Source organism: Brachyistius frenatus, unplaced genomic scaffold, assembly GCF_029030835.1.
Source record: "Brachyistius frenatus isolate BFR_SWC_R1_liver_20210118 unplaced genomic scaffold, ASM2903083v1 Contig_15, whole genome shotgun sequence".
Lineage (NCBI taxonomy): Eukaryota > Metazoa > Chordata > Actinopteri > Embiotocidae > Brachyistius > Brachyistius frenatus.
Genome location: NW_027210614.1, coordinates 342,865 through 364,751, shown reverse-complemented (window position 1 = coordinate 364,751; position 21,887 = coordinate 342,865). Strand labels below are relative to the sequence as shown.

General features: G+C 40.2%; 1 protein-coding gene across 5 annotated transcripts in view; it reads left to right on the top strand.

Annotated features, from left to right (window-relative positions):
• Positions 1–21,887, top strand: part of LOC138618013 (inositol 1,4,5-triphosphate receptor associated 2-like) — a 32,979-nt gene that overhangs the window by 6,517 nt on the left and 4,575 nt on the right. For 3 of the 5 annotated variants that reach the window (XM_069693432.1, XM_069693430.1, XM_069693431.1), the window contains 19 exons: positions 8–164; positions 3,005–3,033; positions 8,610–8,831; positions 10,995–11,101; positions 11,185–11,246; positions 12,164–12,337; positions 12,548–12,625; positions 12,741–12,784; positions 13,118–13,174; positions 13,513–13,959; positions 14,090–14,168; positions 14,817–14,937; positions 15,077–15,107; positions 16,480–16,620; positions 16,843–16,974; positions 19,186–19,339; positions 19,634–19,683; positions 20,536–20,670; positions 21,384–21,445. In XM_069693432.1, the coding sequence (XP_069549533.1) occupies positions 8–164; positions 3,005–3,033; positions 8,610–8,831; positions 10,995–11,101; positions 11,185–11,246; positions 12,164–12,337; positions 12,548–12,625; positions 12,741–12,784; positions 13,118–13,174; positions 13,513–13,959; positions 14,090–14,168; positions 14,817–14,937; positions 15,077–15,107; positions 16,480–16,620; positions 16,843–16,974; positions 19,186–19,339; positions 19,634–19,683; positions 20,536–20,670; positions 21,384–21,445 (2,282 nt within the window). Of the gene's footprint in view, positions 1–7; positions 165–3,004; positions 3,034–8,609; positions 8,832–10,994; positions 11,102–11,184; positions 11,247–12,163; positions 12,338–12,547; positions 12,626–12,740; positions 12,785–13,117; positions 13,175–13,512; positions 13,960–14,089; positions 14,169–14,816; positions 14,938–15,076; positions 15,108–16,479; positions 16,621–16,842; positions 16,975–19,185; positions 19,340–19,491; positions 19,573–19,633; positions 19,684–20,535; positions 20,671–21,383; positions 21,446–21,887 lie in introns of those variants that run through there. The other 2 variants (XM_069693433.1, XM_069693434.1) reach the window with 2 other exon arrangements.

Sequence of the window (21,887 nt, the reverse complement as noted above, 5' to 3'; positions counted from 1 at the left end):
CCTGAAGTCTCCAGATCTCAGTCCGCCAGCTGATCCTGGAACAGCCACCACAGGCTTTATGGCCGAGGGGGATGTGGAGCCTGAGGACGCAGACAGAGCGCAGCATCCTCCTCCGTCTCCTGCAGTCCCTGAAGTCAGTGAGCCTCCACAGCTACCCATGAATGGTATGGTGACTGCTTTATACAAGTACATCTTCAGTGGTATCGTGGTTCTGGGGTTTTCACTGGGCGATGCTGATGAATTAAAGAGACTTCCTTTTATAATGGCGATCCCAGAGGATGTCTGAAAATAGATTGTGCAGATATTTACATTGCACACAACAGCTGCAGCAGAGAGGAGGAAGAGAGAATAAGCTCTTAGGGAGTGTATGTTATCTATCAAAGGGGGCCAGGGGGAAAATTAGGAGAGACCAGAAATAATCTTTTATGAAAACATACTGAGGGTAAAATATTTTTAGCTACAAACTACTTTTCTTTCTTTTTTTAATACTTTTATTCTTTGAGGGTTTTTTTTTTTTTTTATGGCAAAATCATTCTTTTGGTGAGCCATTCATTCCCTGCTTTCAGAGCCTGTGGTACCGCCTGTTTTATATTCATGTTTGCTTTCCTCTGAATCGCACTGAGAAATCTAAAGTCTGTAGTTTGCAAAGTAACAGTGCAAACTTTTAGTTGCATTTCGTGGGGACTTTACAAAAGTCAAAATTCAATTGTTGATTGTAGCACAATCATTGTGACGGCCAGTTGAGAAATTCTTCAACAGATTTTTATTTGCTTTCTGGATGAGAGTTAGTTGAGAAGACTGCTACTACTTCATGGCTATACAGGAAACATGAAGCCACAGCTGACGTCCAGCCTTTATGCTAAGCTAATCTAGGTAGCTTTATATGTAAATCATAGGATCATACCATTCGATATTCTCCTTTCACAACAAGAAAGCAATTAATATTCAAAATGTTAATCTACTCCTTTAACACATTTATAAGAATCTTTTAGAATTTTCTAATTTCATCACGTTTTTCAGCATCATGCTGCAAAAAGTGTTTTGGCCGAAGTAAGGTTCAATTTTGTTTCAACTCTTCACTAAAGTTAATGAAAAGTATTTCCACATTCTCCTTCTCCAAGAAAGAATTGTCAGTGAGGCTCAGAGGACCAAGTCTTAACATGTAATGGTTTGTTTGTGATGTAGAGGCTGCAGAGAGCCAGTGGGTGGCCTGAGAGGGGGACATTATATTTGAATTGAACAGGCAATAGTCCTCACCATGTGCTGTTGTTTGTTTATTATATAGTCTTGTGTCTAAAGTTTACATTATCCACTGCCATTTTGCTTATCAAATGAAGCTCCTCCGTTTGAAGTCCGTTGATGTGGATAGTTTTGTATTAATCCAGTGACTGTCTTTGTGAGACCTTTGTGAGAACACCTTGCAACACCTTGCAATAGCAAAAAACATCAAACATACAACAAAATAAAACATCACAAGGAGCAACAAAGATGGGCCAATACTAGATAATGCAAAGGTAACATGACACTCACAATACTCACACATTATCACAAACAAGACTAGAGTCCATGCTGGCAGCTCAATCGTGGTGTTCTTTAAGCTAACTGCTAGTTCTCACAATGACATGCAGTGCTAATATGGTCATTTTAATTTCATACCATTAATCATCCCAGTTTAGTGTTAATATGTTAATATAATAATATGATATAATCATAATAATATGATATAATCAAATGCAGACATTTGATTATGACTTGTTTAAATTAAAAGCACAAATGTCAAAGTGAACAGGATTCCTCCTCTGAGGAACACGAATGTGTGTATAAATATTTATGGTAGTCCACATAATGGTGTTTGAGATATTTCAGATTATAGCACATTGGTGAAGCCAACCACTGCCTGCCATGCTTATCTAAGGAGCTATGCTACTAGCAGCTCTAAGGATAGCAGCATTATGAATCAAATAGCATTACTAACAATAATAAATACTAAGCCATTACTGTCAGTGAGTGCTGCGGTGCCCGCTCTGTTTTCTTTGTATTTTGGATGCCATCTAGGAGCACAGAAGAGAAACCTCTATTAAGGCTTGTGGATCTTTTATATGATCCTTTCACCATCCTCCTTTCACCACTAAAACATTGATATTAAATCAAGTTTAGGTACTGTAACATTTAAAAGAATAAAACCCGCCCTCAGGTTTTATGTTGCTGTTTGAAAAGAGTCACAGTCAGGTTGTGTGTAAAGATCCACTGAATGTAAATAATTTAGAAAAAGTGTCTCTGTGTGTGTGTGTGTGTGTGTGTGTGTGTGTGTGTGTGTGTGTGTGTGCGTGCGTGCGTGCGTGTGTGTGTGTGAGTGTGATGTCGGGAGGAAGAAGCACACTGCTGCGGGTACTTTTGTTCTCAAAGTAAAACCTGGCTGAGATGCTAGTTTTAGTGTCTGATTTGTGCTTTCCAAGATTCAAAGTTCTTGGAAGTGTCACCATTAAATGAGCGATGTAAAATCCTCTCGTGGGGCTGGTACATTTGTAGTTCTTTAATTAATGACCTTAAAAGTGACATGTTGCTTTTCAGCTGTGATGGTGCTCAATATAACCTCTTACTGTAACTGGTGTTTAGCTCTCGCCTTGTTACCATACTATTACAAACCGTTTCCCGAGAGCCCCTGAAGCAGACGACAAGAGCTTTCAACCAGCAGATCAAGCACCTCGTGTACTCAAGATGGTTGCCAGGTTATTGTTGCCCCTAGTTATAGAGGTGGGATACTTCCTGAAACAATCAGATGAACATCATGCTGCCAGCTTCAGTCTCGCAGGACAGAAAAACCCAAGTTATTTCTTCCCTGTTTGTCTTCTCTTTCTGTCTCACGCACTCTCTCTTACATTCACACATACACATATGCACTTTTCTTTTTTTAACTGCCCCCATGACATTTGCATTGCACATGCTTTCCTGTTAAATGCAAATCAACTATTTTCACTGTCTGTCTGTGCTCTGGCTCTGACAGGTGGCACAGGACGAGGCGGCGGCAGCGAGGTAAGACTCCCTCTCTGTTACTATAAAATACAATATTATTTTGGTATGTAGCAGCAGAACTGAATGCTGAATGTGTTTGTGAATGAGTGTGTTTGTGTGTCTTGGATAGTTTTGGAATTGGCTTGTGTGAAAGGCTCTTTTTGTAGGTAATACAAGTGCGACTACATCTATCATACTCACCATTAATCCATCCACTGTTTGACTTTGTGACTAAGTGAATAACCAGGTACATTAGCTTCAGCTTCAGCATTGTATTTTACTATTATTTTAAGGGACTTTATGTAAGTGTTTCCATTTTATATTACTTAGTATTTCCACTCCACCGCTGTTATATCTTCTCCTATGAAGACAATATATTAATACAACTGTTTTGCTATTTTCTATTATAATAAACATTATCCACTCACAACTACATTGTAATACACTTATGAATTATAAACCATTCATTATATTATATAGGGCAGTAAAATCTAATCAGTGCTTACCAGGATTTGTAGTTTATGTTGCCTTTCAAAAAACAGCAGTGAATTATTCTCAATTTTCAGATAGCAGTTCCACTAACACATAGATACAAATCATCTCATATTTCACAATAAAGTCAAAGTAGAAAAAAATCAAACAAATGAAAGCAGGTTTGATGGACAAACTTTGTTTCACTTAATGCAGGATTTTTACTTGTATTTATAGGTTGTTGTAATCGTACTTTAGTAAAGAATCTGAATAACTCTTCCACCAGTTTCTTTAAGTAAAACAATAAGTGTCAAACTAAGTTTAAAGCTGATCTTCCCTCTGATTGAATTAAATAAGAAGAACATCTGACTTGTTGGCACAAATTGCCCCTTTCATCAAGAGAGTCCTTCACACTTAAGATCATCAGCTCATATTAATTCAAATTGTAATGCTGTAATTCGCTGTGAACGTCATCTGTGTTTCTCCAAACAATGTGACTGCTGTGCTCCTTTTTATCCACAAAACTCAAAATAATCACAGCACAGAACACAGAAGCCTCCTCACCACTGAAGAGCAGCACAAAGTGACAGAAGTTCAAACAGAGCAGTTTACCAAACAATAATGGACCTCAAGAGCTCGGAAGTGGATCCATCGATTCATCCACGTCAGCAAAGTAAACACAGATCGGACGTGACACAATCAGTCTCTCACTAACGTGCCCTCGCACACAACAATACACAAAAGAGTCTCCCACACCTCCCTCTGAGAAACAAAATAACAAATAACATACTTCTCTAACTTTCCTCAGGTTTTAGTTGAGGGCTGATCAGATGAGCAGCGCACACACACACACACACACACACACACACACACACACACACACACACACACACACACACACACACACACACACACACACACACACACACACACACACACACACACACACACACACATGCACACTCCTCAGCAGCCCAAAGAGGCGCACAGAGCCCTTCTCCTTAAATGGTCAAAGCTCCCAGCAGTGAAAGAGAGGTTGCTGCTGCTGCCGCTGCTGAAAAAAGACAGGGAACAGAGGGGACGGGAGAAGGAAGGAGAAGCCCTGAGGATAGAGGAGTTTTCTGAGGAGAGTGACAGTTTGACTGTGGGAAGTCAGTCTGAGCTGGAGAGAGCAGAGGGAGAGAGTGTGTAGCGGTGGACTCAGGTAATGTGCATGCTCTCTGTGAACAGGTTCAGATGATTGGCTGCGTGGAGGCGAGGGGTCTGTGTGGGTGATGGTTTAGGTGGACACATGCAGGTTCAGCTGTCAGTCCTCTGGCAGTGTCTCTGCTGCTGCTCACACTTGTGGATGAAGCTTTGTGGACAGTCTGACTTGTAACTGCTGTCGTGGGTTCATATATTGTCGTGTTTATGTCTCATCTTTGCTTCTCCTTGATGTGAGATCGTGCATTTTTGCAGTCTGTTGGATTAATCTACTCCGTCTCCTGACTCTACATTTCTCTGTGCATCCATTTCTTTTTCTTTCTCACACTTCCTCTGCCCTTTTATCTCAGATTGCGCCTCTGTGGTAACCACTTCCTCTGTACTCTCTGCTACACACAACCAAATTTTAAACAAATCTGGCAAGAGGGAGTGGCCTTATGTAACAGAGGAGGGGAGGAGGGTGCCGGTTCCCTCGTCTCCCCCTGAGGAAAGACACGGCTGGGCTGAAGTGAAAAGTTAATTCTCAATGTGATGGCTCAGTAGGTCAAATACATTTTCTGTCTTCCTCGTTGTGCAGGAACAAGGAAAGAGTTGTGTTCACACGGTTATCTGGACTCAGGCTTGTATGTTCTGTCCAGTTCCCCCCACAGGAAATAATCTGAGTGATTCAATTACTCTGCAATATTTATCTCAGTCTCATGGTCCGCTGGGGAAACTCTCTGCACCGCGGGGCCTCCTGCAGTGCAGGTTTGCATCTTTGTTTGGGATGAATCCTCTTCCAGTAGCTTCTCTACGTCTGTCACTGTGTCTCGTGGTCACATGAAAGCAGGATTCGAACAGCAAAAGACGTTTAAACCCATTGAGCTGCGTTTGTTTGGTTAGTAATAAATTTTCTTAGAAATGGACCAAACAGATAAAAGTCAGAGACACAGTTACGTACTGTTCAGTGATTTCTTCATTTTTCTTCTTCTTCTAAATATTCCGCTCCATATTTGGTGACACAAAATGAAATGGAGTTTCATAAATTTAGTCAATTGTGAGAAACACAGGTGGTTGTTACCAAAGCTACACTGAACATCAGGGGCAATTAGTTAGACATATTCAGTGACTCACTCTTGTTTTTATGTATGCTGATTTCTTTTGATCTAAATTGATAAATACTAACTGAAGAAGAAGACTGAGAAGTCAGTTCTTACTTTCAGGTGTGAGAATCAGATGAAATTACAAAACATTCATGTTTTGTCTCAACAGAAGGACAATCGACAAATCTATAACTCAATAATCTGAAGTAAAACTGCTTTTTAAAGTATCCACACGTCCGTAATAAAAGCTCCTGCAGACTGAGAAAGAGAAGTGTATTTACTCCTGTATCAGAGTGTTCCTCAAGTCAGGAAATATCCTTGCAGCTCACTGGGAGACAGTTAAACAACCCATTTCCTCCCCAGTGCCTCACAGGCCTCGTGTCCCCTATATGTTCCCAAGAACTTGTCATGTTTGTGATGACATTAAGCAGCACTCTGCATATTTTGGCCCTGAATTCTCCGTACAGTTCATGCCATACTTCTGAAATAACTAATAATTCATCACACCTTTCCCTCCACCATCACTCATGAATGTGACTGTAAGCTCTGACAATAAGAGCAGCCACACCTGTGGTGGTCATGCATATGTAGATCTCTGTGTTTTTGTTGAAATCAAACAAATGTGCGGTACATTAGCATCCAGCGCACTCACCCCTTGTTCAGATCCAGATAGTACTGCGCTTCATCAAAGGGTTAAATCTACTCTGCAATTAGATTTGCATACATTTGTTACTAAAAAGGGGAAGAGCTGTGCGGTCAGACAATAGTTCAAACAAGTTGCACATGTAATTTGTATTTTATTTTATTTTTGTTTAGCCACGGTGTTGATGGAAAACACAACTTCAAACGACTTAACAGCTGAAAATAATTATTCAATTTGTCAAATGACAAAAAAAGGAACAATTTTGCTAATGGCAGTAATCACTAAATAATAATTTAAGCAATAACGAGAAATATTTGTCAAGAATATTTGTCTTAATGGGTAACTGAATATCTTTGGGTTCTGGGTCAAACAAATCATTTCAAGACTTTGAACAATAGGAACATTGATGAGATGAGGACTTTTTTCAATGATTTAATCAATGAGATATTCAGAGGATTAAATTTGGATAATTAAAATAATCTTTACCTGCACCCCTGATACAAATGTATAATGACACAAGCTATGTTTTTCTGTCTTTGACAAATATGAATCTAATATTTCTTTGCAGGGACAGTATGATGAGCTCATTGTGCCTTATTGAAGCTCCATCAGCGCTGATCCTTAATACCAACAATATGTGCAGTCTGCATTATCCTGACTTTAGCTAACAATAGCTCTGCTGATCATTCCCAGCCTCTATCTTAAGAAACTTTTGATTTGATTGACGTTTTCTGTCTTCTTCTAACCGAACACTGCTTTATTTTGTTTGCTCTTGGCTTTCCACATGCACAACTCATATCTGTTTGTATCGTTTGCCAATCGTCATCATTTTATGCTCTAATCTCTGTTATTATATTAATGTTTCTTCCGCCTTCAACTTTAGTAAATGAAGCTGTAATGAATTCACTTTTGAGCTTTTAAGAGGAGAAACATTTGGTGCAGGCTCTACAATAGTTCTCCTCCTCTCACAGTTTTTTTCCATAATTTATCTACAAGCCCCTGTGTTTGTTTTGCGCTGTCCCTCAGGAGCTCATAGCCTCAGTCAGCCTATGAGAGCAAGTTACACTGAATGGAGCCGACTTTTATAACAACCCAGTGCATCCCAGTCAGTGTTTGTGGACAAAACAGTAACCGCCTGATGAAAGTCTCAGTGTGGGAAGACAAACACACATGGAAGTTGGGCTCTGCAGGCTCAGTCATGAGCGGTATTTGTTTGCGTTTTCAGTCATTCACGTTGTGAAGAGCAGATGCTGGTTTTGTGTTTTCCTCTCGTGAGTGTCTGTTAAAAAGGATAAAACTGTAGCCTCTTATAACTTCTTGAGTCTTTAAGAATTGAGTTCATAAAACCAAAACACAGAAATCTGACACTTTATTATTGCATTCATTTCTTTTACATCCTCAGGTTGAAGGAAATATATTTACAAACGTAAATGCGTGTCTCTCACCAGAGTGTGCATTCTTAAAGTTTGATAAATGTGTTAAACGCATTTTCTTCCTCATTCGTCCTTTGTGAAATCTCAGCAACATTTCTGGATTTTTGTTGTTGTTGTTATTGCTGTTTGTTTTGTTTTTGTGGTGCATTATCAATGTACATCAGTGAAATAGAATGAATCCAACAGTGTGATGTGAACTATGTCGCCAGTGTTTTTTGCATGTGCATAATGAAAAGAAAACATGGAGCGGCTCATACAAACCTTGCTCATTAGCACTACTAGTGGTCAAACCTCCACCAGACACCTTTTAATGAATATTCATATTTTTGCAGTCAACCGCAGATGATACCAAAGAATGAGACCTCGGTCATGTGACAGAACAGAACCCCGTGCCTCACTGATGGCATCTCCCTCTTTAGTTTTGATGTCTACCTTGAACTCGGACTGGAAATGAATGTCCTTTCTTTCAAACATTTAAGTCGTAATTTCAAGGCGGAGGTTTTATTCCTGGTCAGTTAGTAACAGTCTGTTGCGAAGATTGTTGCAGAGGAACAGAGAATGAAGCTATTTCTGGGTTTGTTTATGGTTTTATTAGTTCTGGTCCATCGTTTTTTTTTTTTTTAGCTGTGGTTTGGCAGAAAGGACCTTCAGTTCAGTACTAACGATGTGGAAGAGTTCCCCTCAACAGTTACTCATCTAATGCTCGTGTGTCTACTCGTGCTTGAGTACTTGTGATGGAGTCTTGATGTGTTTGTGATCTTGCAGCTTCGGGAAGAGGACGAACCCTCACTGCAGGAATCTCCTCTTGAACAAAGTGACCGTAACTCCAAAGAGTCCTGCGACGCCCCGTGTGCTGCTGAACTACCTTTTATTTTCCCGAGCACCCGCTCTCGCCCCCCGCTGCTGCCGGCCATGCCCACCCTGCCCGAGGAGGAGGAGGAGGACTCTCCCGAGGAGCTGGACAGTTCCTCCAGCTCTCCCAGTGCAGTGAGTGCACACGCTGTCACTTTTTAAAGCTCGTGTTCTGCTTTTAGCAAAAGCGTCCGAGTCCATAATCAGTTTGGCCCCGAGAGAACCATCTCTCAGTGCTCACCGACTGAATGTGTCCCTTCTTCCGTCAACATGCTCGTTTTAAATCCGCCAGTCGAAGCTTTTGATTGATCTCGGAGCACAATTTTCCCTATCCGCTTACAGATGCCCCCTGCTGTGAGGGAGGCTTTACTGTGCAGAGAAGATCAGAAAATATAAAGCGACAAACCGAAATATTGGCATTTGTACATATTTTACGTTTTGTGCTCTGTACTCATATCTCCCACCAAATGTTTACAAACGTATTTCATGCTTCTGATTCCTGCATGTTTTATGAGTCTTTGAAGGCCACTTTGCTTGGCTTTCATAATAAATCTTCCAGAGAAGAGCCACCACTGAGGTTAATAAAGAGACGTGTGGAATCTTCAGCAGACCTCACTGGAGTGCAGGTTGAAGACAACTGTTTGGTTTGGTTTTTCACAAAGTACTTTTCTGTTATCTGGTAAAATGTCAGCTTTAAATCTTTTCAGACAAATTTTTAATTTTTGTTTTGGGCTAAAAATGTTCCCTTCTGAGGCTAAATAAACAACAAAAAAGACTTTAAGACTAGACTTTAAAGTTAAAGTTGAGTTAACCAAAATTTACAAAAACATGTCTTTTTTTTAGTTTTAGTTACTTTCATTTTTGACTAAAGCCTTTTAATTTAAACAATTTACAGATTAGATTGTTTTTGTTTGTTGTCTGCATCCCCTGTTGTCACCCCAATACAACTAACTCATTGAAAAATTGCATTTGAAAAATGTGTCAAGCTTACTTGAGATAATCCACAGACATCATCGTCAACCACTCTAGAACTTTTGACAAGGATACTTGCAACATCGCGACATTTCTCTTGAGCTTTTAAAATGCTATTTTTACTGCTTTGAATCAACAAATGACCCCCCCCCTCCCCACACACACACACACACACACACACACACACACACACACACACACACACACACTCCCACCCCCCCCACACCGCTCTGTGAAGGCGAAAGTAAATCCAGAGATGAATATCTCACAACCTGCAGCGGACAAATCCAAACTAAATTCACAGGTCGGTACCAGTGACAGAGAGGAAGTTTGTCGTTTACACGAACTGAACATTTAAATTATCAACATCCCCAAGATTAGAAATATAAGTTTATTTTTAGTTCAACAATGCAAAGAGTACAATCTTAAACGGGTCAGATTCAGAATTGGATTTCCTGAACATCCCAGAGACAACACCGTGGTAAACCGGTGGATGTCTGGACCTCGGAGAACATTGTGTCCCGCTGCAGTTCCTCATAAACTCGTACGGTAGATAAGACATCTGTGCAGAATGTAATGAAGCTGTGTAATCTGATCATCAGGGCAACACTATAAAAATATCCACCTTTAGTGGAGCCCGGCCACAGCCGATCTGCAGCCTGTCTGCAGTATTACCGTCAGAAGATTTCCTTTTATAACAAATCTATTGCAAAGATAAGATTTTAGAGGAGCTCTTAAACAATTAGTGTTGGATGTCAGTCGGTGTTTATTTACACTCTTTACCTTTGATAGTAGGACAAGAATTTCATGCTGTAAAACTGAAATTGAGTTACCTTTCATTTCAAAAGCTGTGGACCTTTCTAGACACAAATAAAGTATCGTTAAGTATCAGTTTATCAGCACTTGTCCTCATTCATCAACAGGTGACAGACTTCTTTTTGTTGCATTAAAGACAGACGTAAGATTACATTACACTGAGCAACAAAATCCGGACTTTTTTTGTCCCACAAGCTGCAACCGGTGAATCTAGCGCTTTTCACTCTAAATTTGAATCTGTTTTTAGATTTGTTTCTATCAGACCTGGTTTTTAAGTGACAATGTAAATCACATTTAACTTCATCCTCCTTAAGGCTCGTTGAGAGGGTTTCTGTCAAAATCTATTTTAATACCTTTGTTATGTTATTTGATATTGTGGTTCTGTGTTTATTCCTAAAAAAAAGTTTAAAAAAAAGTTGTTTTTAATCAAATTACCACAAACAAACTGAGTGCCTTTACTGTAGCCTTGTTCTAACTCAGACACTTCATTGTGTTTCATTTTTTGCACAGTGTGCTTCAGGAGAAAGTCGAGCTGTCGCCATGACTACCCCCACCATCGTCTACTCACAGCAGGCTAATATTGTCCAACAAGATGGATGCCCTCTGGAGCAGGCCAGGTAATCCTTCGCCATAAAATTGGTTTCTCATCTTCAGCTGTAAACAGACAGTGTGTCCGAATCGCTACCGTTTCCTCCCTCAGGCCGCACAGTCCCAGAGCACGCCCGGCCAGAAAGACCTCCGGAGGACCCATCACCACAGTCGGTGGGTACACGCACGCAAACACGCTGCAGCTGCAATTATTGAAAAATAAACAGAGAACTATGAGAACAAATGAGATGTTATCACGAGCACCAAACGGAAGCCACCATTTTTATTCTACGGTGTTTCTCCAGAACTGAACTGGTATTAAGTGCACATCTGCAACACTGTTAACACTATCAACTACATCTACTTCTCAAAGTGCCTTCTTTATCTACAACATCTTTAGTTAAATTTCATTGAAAGATTTTTTTCCAAGGATGAAATAAAAAAAATTTTTTTTTAAAGTCTCCTGTAGTTTCAGACGAAGCTTCGCAACATTTAGACTAAGTTTGGTCAACTGCATCCTGACAGATGAATCAGTAGGTGTGTCCTCCCACATGCCTCAAATGCTTTCGCTGCTTTGATTGCTTTTGATGTTTAGCTTGTTGCCCTTTTTAGAGGAGAAGAGATAAAAACACAACTGACCTCACTTGGCCAGAATTCATCACCTGACTTATTGGCTCACATCCATCTTTGAGTTATTCCTCGCTGAGACTTTAGCAGGAGGAATCCCACTTAAATACCCTTTAAGACGGCGCTGACTCCAATCCAGTAGCACTCAGACCTTTTAAATTTCTTGTGCTTTAACATTTTTAAAGATGTAAAAAAAAAATCGACATATTTTAAAGCCTTATTTTCTGATGTTTTGTTAATATGTGGAAAATGAGGCAACTGTTTGTCTAAAAGTGCATTTTTTTTTTACATTTTTTAATTACATGCAGAGACGTTGAAGAAACACAGAATCTAAAGTGTACTTGAGTACATGTGTGTGTGTGTGTGTGTGTGTGTGTGTGTGTGTGTGTGTGTGTGTGTGTGTGTGTGTGTGTGTGTGTGTGTGTGTGTGTGCATGTGTGTGTGTGTGTGTGTGTCTTTCTCAGACAGCACCGGTAATTTGATCGACCTGGTGAAAGATCAGCTGCCGGAGCTGCAGCTCTCTGAGGAGGATCGCCAGAAGAACCTGGAGCTGCTCAAACAGGCCAAGAAGGTCAGCGACCGCTTCCTGACGCGCCGCGGCCGCCGATCCAGCAGCAGCCTCAGTGACTCCCCCACAGGTAGCACAAGCACATACACGGCCTACAGTCAGACACTAGAACAGAGTACATTATTCCATTATTCCTCATGTTATATAAGTCGCATGTTGTCTTAGTAGGTTTAAATTAGTTTTAAAAATATTTCTAACATACATAGTTCTGGTAAACTTCTATACTTTTAAGACTTTTAATGTGTTTATTGCATAAATATGTTGTTGTTTTTTTCCACAGGTCTTTCTCCACCTCCAACACCATCATCCTCACCATGTTCATCGAGAAGCAGCTCACTGACCGTGGCCCCTCAGACTGGTTTGTACTTCACTCTTTGTCTGGGTTCTTCAAGTGTATTAAATTTATAACTTTTTATTTTTAATTTTTTGACAGTTTGAATCTGTGAGAATGATTTATTTGATGTTTTCTGTAGGACCGTCAGAGGCAGCTCAAGCCAGCTCCCAGTGTGTTGGTCAGGTAAAGAGATTGTTGTTATTGTACATAACAGCTGTCGCTCACAATGCCGTCCAGTGTAATGAAAAATTTTTCCTGTTGCATGCTCATTTTTCATGATTAAAACAGATGGCGTTCATTTAATTTCTGCATTTATTTTGTTTTGAAATATTGCTCTATTTTTTTTTTTTACCTTATGTAAAACACTTTGCCTCACAACCGCATTGTCTTTAAAATACAAACCTACCTTAAGCATTCAAAATCCGCCAAGCCTGATTTTAATCAAATCAATAACTCAGTAATGATTGACCCAAGTAATACTTATTAACACAAGAAAATTGGTATGTTCTCTTATAGCATCTGGAGGTGCCGTCAGTGAGGGAACAGTGTGATGTAGCGAGCCAGGACCAAGAGGTCAGATTAACAGATGACTCACTGCATTTCTTTTTATTAACACAGATATGATAGACTTGTATTGTCTAATGGACACCTGAGAGAGAAGTTTGTCTAAGATGGAAGTCTTGAAAAAGTCAATTTAGGCACACGGTCACCTTTTGTTAACACCCTTTGACTTTTCCTCTTCTCACTCCATCATAAGTTCAGAATCCAGATTTGTCCAGGACTTTTAACATGAATTTAAACATCTTAGCGTCATTATTGTGAGCCTGTTGCAAAGCTAGTGTTAGCATTTAGCTTAGAGCACATCTGTGCTAAATGTATTAAGAATCGCCATTATGCTTTTTTAACCTCAGGGCAGGCTGTTGGTGGACTGGAAGCCCACTGAGAAAAGAAAAGTGTCCTCTGGAACTCTAACGCCTCGTTTTGCTGTGCAGAAGGAGAACTGTGATCTTGCTGTGCCTAAGAGTCCTCCTGCAGTCAATAAAGCAGATGAAGTTTCAGGTCGAAACCCAAACCAGGCCCCAGCTACAGGGGTGGCCAAGCCTGTCCCCCGACCCCCTACTCAGCAGGCCCCCTGTACAGCAGAGATCAAGACCATCGGGGCCTTTCCTCCACTAATGAGAGCAGTTTCCTGGGATGCTGTAGGCAGCCTTAATTCTAGAAACGGACCACCGACTTTTCCTCCTACAGTCGAGGAAACCTTCTCGGACAAACCCAGGGATGCTGTCTTCAAGTCCTCAGGGTACAAGGACCTCCCCACGCAGCCGGGGAGTGTGCAGAAATTGTCAAAACTCAGAGAGGTAAAGCAGCAGGTGGCACTTTACTGTCATCTTTCCCTCTTTTTGTAGTCAAATATCCGTCTTGTAAGATGTTGTAAGAATAATACAACGTATAAAAACGCTTTCTTCGTGTGTGTGTTTGTGTACACAGGAGCACAAGCTGATGCGTAACCAAAGCGTAGTGGGATCCAAGTTACCAGACTTGAGTGAAGCTGCTGAACAGGAAAAAGGTAACAGCCTGTGATTTCCCTCCTGTCATGCACGTAAGACAGAAAGTACTTCCAGCAGTAGATTGAGCAATGTCACCGAGGGTGTGCACATCCTGAATCTCAGGGGAAATCTGTTCCAGTCAGAAAATGATGATGACCAGTTCTTGTGTTTTTTTCCTCTGTCACACATTTACTGGCAATATCATAACTTGGGAAAGAAATGCTGTTTTCATTTTCCATCAGCAGATGGCATGATTGTTAAAGCATGTGAGCCAAACACTGCCGGATGAAATGAGGAAGTTACTCTGTCAAAAGAGACGGAGATGTGTTGCATGAGGTTTTGCTTGGATTTGACTGCTTTGAGAACGGACCTAACTGAGACTTGACCACCCAAAGACTTTACTCAACGTGAGATTTGAAAGCCAATAAATGTATATATGTATTCATATGATACCAGAGTGCAGAGGTAATGAGACATATCAAGAAAGCCTTTAGAAATGGGTTTTCCTTGCTTATGCTGCTGATATTTCAGTATTTATTATTAACACGTAACTGATATTGAAAGAAATGTGATTTTACATCAACTTGAGCAAAAGGTCTGGAATTACCTGAGACAAACAGACTAGGTAATTCTGTTGAGGCCTGATTTATGCGGCGATGTGTTGGCAGGTCCTTCCCCTTCTCCAAACTCAGCCAGAAGTGAGGCGACGAAGGAGAAGTTGGACGCCATGCCGAACATTTCAGACGTGATGCTGAGAAAAATGAAAATTCACCGGGGTCTGCCGGGCTGGTGTGTAGCAAACTTTTACCATTTGAGCCACTTTGTTTTGCCTAATAGTTCACAATGTGCCCTCCTCACGTCTGACTTACTGTTTATGATTATGTACATTACTTACCTTACTAACAGTGATTCTTTGATTTCTTTCCAGTGCTCCGCCACTGACTGAAAAAGAAGTTGAGGTTGGTGTCTGATCTGTGAAGGTTATTTTCTAACATTTAGCTACACATCCACAAAAGCATAAAGCAAATCATTCCCATTCATAATGAAGATTGGAAAGTTGAGGACTTTGTTCATGCATGCAGTAGTTGATTTTGTTTTCTCTATTTTGATGTGATTGTGTTTGCTTGCAATTTTAAGAGTTTAACATTTTTGCTATTTCAATTGTTTACTTTTTTTTTTTTTTTTTTTTTACCAAGAGTTACATGAGAGGATGGATACCACTGTCACGTCTATCTGTTTATTATGAAGCCCATTAGTTTATCTTAGCATAATGACTGAAAACAAGGAGAAACAGAGAGCCTGGTCTGTCTCTAGGTAACAAAATCCACTTATGCACCTCTTAATTAACATGTTGTATCTCATTTGTTTAATCTGTTTAAACTTGTTGATTCACAAGAAAGCATATAATCAAATGTTCAGCTATTTCTTTAATGATTCCTAAGACACTTTCTTACATGTGCTGCAGAAAAACCTGTAAAAGTAGTAAGACACTACTTATTTAACAGTTGAACATTAAACAGTTAAATAGAAAAAAATAGAAATGTCATGTTCTCCTCTCTACAGAAGACATTCCATTATATTCTCTCACATTCAAAAAGATCCACAGTTATTAACTGTACATGAGTCATAATACAAGAAGTCATAAAATTGACTCACAGCAGTAATTTGTTTGTTTTGAACAGTTCAAACAGTGGAAGCAGATGGATTGTTCCTGAACCGGTGCCACACGCAGCCCCATGTTTATAATAACTTGTTCTGTTGCTTAATTACACTGTCGTCAAAAAAAACGCCTGCCTGGGTTTGGCGGTGTTGTGTCAACAGGAAAGTGTTTTTCTGTTCCTGATCAGACCGAAGAGACTCGCAGTGATTTCCTGCGAAGAAAATGCAAACATTCGTGACGCTCTCAGGCTCTCGCTGCAGCCCCTCTCGCTGCTCCCTCTGGGATGCGTCTGGATCAGGACAGTCAGAGGTCATACATTTCCTCTCAGCTGTGTCCCATGTATGTTGGAAAACTGTGCAGACTGGCTTTGATCAACACAGCAAAACATCAGGAGGTCAAATGTCAGACTCACAGCTTGTTCCCCATGCTCGTCTCAGGGCTGCTTTATGCTCCCTCCCACGTGAGCCCATAAATTAAATATTAGTTACTGAAAAGACCTCACTGACTCTCACTGAGCCTCTCATTGTGTGTGTTTGTTGTACCTTGGGGAGGTTTTTAGGATTTATTCCAAGGACCTGGTGTGTTGCCATCCCCAGCAGCTCATCTGCATTTTAATGTGTTGCTTCATGTTCCAATCTGAGTGTTATATTGCTGTAACTTTCCCTCCACAGAATGCATTTGTCCAACTGTCACTGGCATTTCGCAACGACAACTACACTCTGGAGACAAGACTCAAACAGGCAGAGAGGGAGAGGAACCTGACCGAGGAAGACACAGAGAAAGAACTAGAAGAGTTCAAAGGAGCGCTGAAGGTCGGTCCTCGAAAACAGTAGTTGATATTAACTTACCAGAGAAGAAGAGTTCCCTCTGGCTCTTTAGTGCGCATTCATCTGTTTAATGTTTTCCTGGAACTGTCCCACAGTAAATATTTATCTGGTCAGTGTAAGAGTCTAGCACCAGGTACAAAAGGGACGTTGATGTAACCTTTGTTTTCCTGAGATTTTTTAACAAGATCCTGTTATGTTTTTTTGCAGATAACTTCACCACAGTGGCAGAACCTGGAGCAGCGTGAAGCCTATCAGCGCCTCATAGAGACACTAGCAGTGCTGCATCGACTGGCCACACGGCTCTCCAGCAGAGCAGAGATAGTTGGAGCAGTTCGGCAGGTGCACTTACACACACACACACACACACACACACACACACACACACACACACACACACACACACACACACAACAATACAAAAGTAGAAAATAAAGCACGGTGCAGGGACAGATGACTGCACAGCAAATTCACATTTTTGGAATAAACTCTCTCTGAGTTCAAATCAACTCTTTTTGCTTGTTACATGTGAGACCATCGAATTCACTCTCAAGCAGTGAAAGGAACTCTTTTCTTGGAGTTAATTTTTAACACTTTTCAGTTGAACCTGAACTCTGGGAGTTAAAACTCAACTCCCATGAAGAGTAAATTTTCCTTTAACCTTGAGTTGTTTGAATATGAAGTCTTTCACAGTGTTAACAGTCAACACTTAAAAGTGTGTATTATTTGACATTTATGGAGTTACAATGTCATCACACTATAAAGGTTTTAGGTAAGACTGACAACAAGATAACAACATACTCATCTCAAATTTGTATTTAACAATTATATGCAGTGTGCAACAATCAATGCTGCATGAAATCTTTGCATAACAAGGTGCAAAGTAATCGTTCCTACCTTGTAAACTTATGGTTTTGAATGATAGCCCCATTTTATTTATCATTATGTCTTCATTGAAATATTAATAAACAGCATGTTTTAACAAAACTAAATATAATTTCTGCCCATCACTTAGATTTAATTTGGTTGCTTTAGATAGAGATAGATAGATAGTTACTTTATTAATCCCACAAGGGGACTTTTTTTTTGCTACAGCAGCATTTATAGATACAGGAAAGAAATAAAATAACAGTAAAAAACATTAAATATAAAAATACGCAGTGTATATAATAAAATAGAATAGAATAATTCAATTAAAACTAACTAAACAATCGTGCAAAGTTTTTTTTAATTTTTTTTATATTTAAACAACCAAGAAAACAGACAACCAACGGTGTTATTGTTGTGTGATGGATTTTGCCAGAGGTGAGTTATTGTTCAGTCTTGTTGCAGTGGGCAGGAATGATCTCCTGTATCTGTCCTTGTGACAGCGTAGCTGGAGGAGTCTTTTAGAGAAAGTGCTCCTCTGTCCCTGCAGCAGGTGGTGGTTTATTCTCAAAAATTACAATGAAATAACTAAGGCATCCTGGGAAATGCTAATACAGCAACAAAGCTGTGCGGTCAACACCGGGAGTCGTGTTGAATCATGGTCCTCAACACTCAGCGAATGAACCCCAAAATATTACACAAGCTGTAGTCTAACTTAGAAAATAAACTCCCAAAATTAAACTCTTTGTTTAACTCCAGGATATTTCACTCCAGAAATGTTCTGTGTGTACTGAGCAAACATACAGGACATCTTAGGGTTAAAAACATGCTGTTATCTTCAGGATGTTTGGGGCCGCTGGATTGCCTGTTAGGCTGCGTTTGAAAAATAATGTCTGGCCTAATGTTGGCCAAAGCAAACCTCAGAAAAAATACAAATCTGCTGTTGCTGCAGTACAAAGGTCTTTAGCTATTTATAACCCTGAACCACTCACATGAATTACTTCGGTCTTTTCTTTGCACAGCTGCCCATCTATTATTAACAATCTAATTATAATATGCTAGTAATCATAGGCTTTGATCCCTTTGATCCATAGAAGTTTACTGAATGACTTTTAGGTTTTCTTGACAACAAATGCAGAAACATTCATAATGTCAGAGCTGACAATCTGTGCATTCATGTTACATGTTGTTTTTTTGGTTTGTTTGTTTGATACACTTCTTCAATTTCTTCATTGTGGATCGTATTTGTTGACATACTGTAGGGATATACGAGGAGTTAGGATTGGGTTAAGACCAAACCAAGAAAGTAAATTTGAAGAAAAATACAATCAATTGAATTTTTCCAAGCTGTGTCAGTATTTTATGAAGACAACCATAGAAGTAGGGCTTCCATAGCTAAATGCACTATGTTTGTTAGTTGATTCTGTAGCAAGATATTCTTCTTTAAAAATCTGTAAACTGATGGGAAAAGTCAACGATATGTTGGGCAGCTGTAAATTGATAACGATTTATAGTAGATATATGCAACCCAATAACTTGTGTATTTTGCTTTAAATATTGTTGCGCTATTCCTGCCTTAAAAATGTCTCTGTTAAAAAGTTGTAGGTTTCAGGTAAAGAAACTCCTGTTCCTGTGCTCATACATTGTAAGCCGGCCTGTATGGACTGTGTATTTATTGTCTAACAGGAGAAACGCATGAACAAGGCCACGGAGGTCATGATGCAATATGTGGAAAATCTGAAGCGGACGTACGAGAAGGACCACGTAGAGCTGATGGAGTTTAAGAAGCTGGCCAACCAGAACTCAAGTCGCTGTTATGGAGGGTCCGTAGACACTGGAGGTAAGACCACACTAATGATCACAAAGCAGGTAAACATGGAGAATTAAACTCAGCCAACCTCACCTTATATTTTCCTCTAAAAGGGTTTCATGCTTTTAACTGTATAACTTTGACTCGAGGCGAGGGTTTGATAAAGCATGTGCTTTTTTTAGCGCCACTGCTGGCTCTCTCGGAGCATATTTTCAGCAAGGAATTTTCCACACTAACTGGAGTATCCTTCTGCTAGATGGGAAAAATACAACATTAACTGAATGGTTTCTGTATTGTGTTGTTCTTTGTTTGTCATCTGTTAAGATGATGGAGTTCCACGGGCATCAAGATCAATGTCACTCACCCTTGGAAAGGTAAGGATTCAAGTTGCTCTTCTTTTTTTTCTCAGTTTCACATGGCTATAATTTGAATATATGTTGACTTTTGACTGTTAGTCAATCAAAACAAGTAATATAAAGTTACAACCATGAACTGGCCATTTGTCACTACAGTCTGCTATTGTAAACAAATAAAGAGATGACAAAAGGTACACGTCCCATCATCCTTCTCCTTACGTATAGTACTCTGAATGATCAAACACCATCACAACAGAACACCTTGCTGTCAGAGTCCAGGTTAGCTTTGGTTCCTAGAGTTTCCAGAGGTAGAAAAGGAGGCAGAGCTCTTAGGCTCCTCTTCAGTGGGACCAGCCCCCGGTTTGGACTCTTGAAGTTTTTGGATTAGCCCTAAAGCTTTCTTATTTTAATGATTTCTTTAGTTAAGGCTGTTGACCCTGTTTTGTGTATTTATCTTATATCTGGACCAAGCATCAACTGCCATGCTAGCAGTTTTTTGCAGCTGTACTTAGGCCCAGCAGAAATTAGAGCTTAATGATCACCAGCTAAAATGTTCACAATGAAAGGGTGTGGTTCAGATACTTTACCACAAATATGAACCTCATAGTGACACCAGTGAGAAAAAAAAAAACAGGGGATCTGCAAAGTTGTCAGTTAAATCATCAAAATTGCATGATTGTTATCCATTGATCCATCTAACAGTTGCAGAAATAAATCGTCCTAAAAGTGCCCTCATGCTTTACTGATATTTGTGTACTTTTGTTTCACTTCTTTCACTTTTAAAAGTGTGTAATCTCCCAATATCACCCTCGTGCCTCTGTTGCTGTAAAGGACACTGTTGCATGTTCTGTCTCCTTTTCACCTCTGTAGGCTTTGCCCAGACGCAGGGTGAGCGTAGCGGTGGTGCCTAAGTTCAACCTCCTCAACATCCCGGGTCAGACGCCACCCACAGCTGGCCCGGGCCCCAACGTTGGACCGGCAACTGGTGCCGCTCTTCCTGTACTGGTAAGTCTTCCTGTTCTGTTGTGAACTGATGGGAAATGAGGTATCAAGCATTTGATTCAATGACGCCCACACTCACAAACTGGCTGCTGAATGAAAGTTCATCAATAGGTTGGAAACATATTCAGCTCTTTTTGGACATGAATGGTTTTACAGTGTTATTCCATTGTCCAAAAGTATAAACCTTATAGTATTGCTGTATTTTACTGGTTATCATATGATTAGCTTTGAAAATGTAATGCACTAAAAGCAGAGTCTGGTTGGGGCCCCTTGTCTCGATGTCTGTGCAGCCCAGTATCACAACAAAATGCGTAATACAGTGTCAGTGTAATGTTTTGCTTCACCAAAGTATGAAAACTGCACGCACATATGACCAGGGTCGAAGAGGAGGTCACGTGAAGAAGGTCATGTGACAAAGGTCATTTGAGAAAGAGGCAGGTTGGGGGTGTTCGGATGAAACAAACCCACGACTTCCATCCAGGAGTCTGCTGTCATGAACTGAGCGGTGTATTACATGCTTTGGTGTGATACTGGTTTGGTCTGAGTTGTTATCATTTTTCCCTCTGAATTTCCAGGATGGTTTGATATAAATAACAGCTTGTTTTTCCTGTTTGAGCCTCCAAAATGTAAAAGTTAAAAATATTTCACATCAAAGATTACTTATAATTGTTTGGTTGTTAGAAGACAATAATATTCTTCAAGTTTCTCCTCCTCAGTGTGAAGGGAACGATGTGAAAGCCAGCGCCTCCACAGAGGCCACACAACCAGCAGCAGAATGGTATGTTTTGGGTGCTCATGGTGTTTTGCTCACACACTCAAACACACACACACACACACACACACACACACACACACACACACACACACACACACACACACACACACACACACACACACACACACACACACACACACACACACACACACACACACACACACACACACACACACACACACACACATAATTGACTGCATGTAAGTCACATACCACTGCTTGATTTTCAAGGCCATTCCACGGTTCTGGAAACAATGGGCCAAGAAAAAGCCTGAACCTCTAGTCATTCTTATCCAAAGCATTTTGTGCTGCAGCGGGAACTTTGGCTTGTTTGTGTGACCTTCAGGATGTGTTTTACAGTGCAGAGAAAGCCTCAGTGAGGTAGAAAATAACCCTGAAAGCATGAAAAATAATCAAACCCTGCTGCAGTCCAGGGATACGGTAT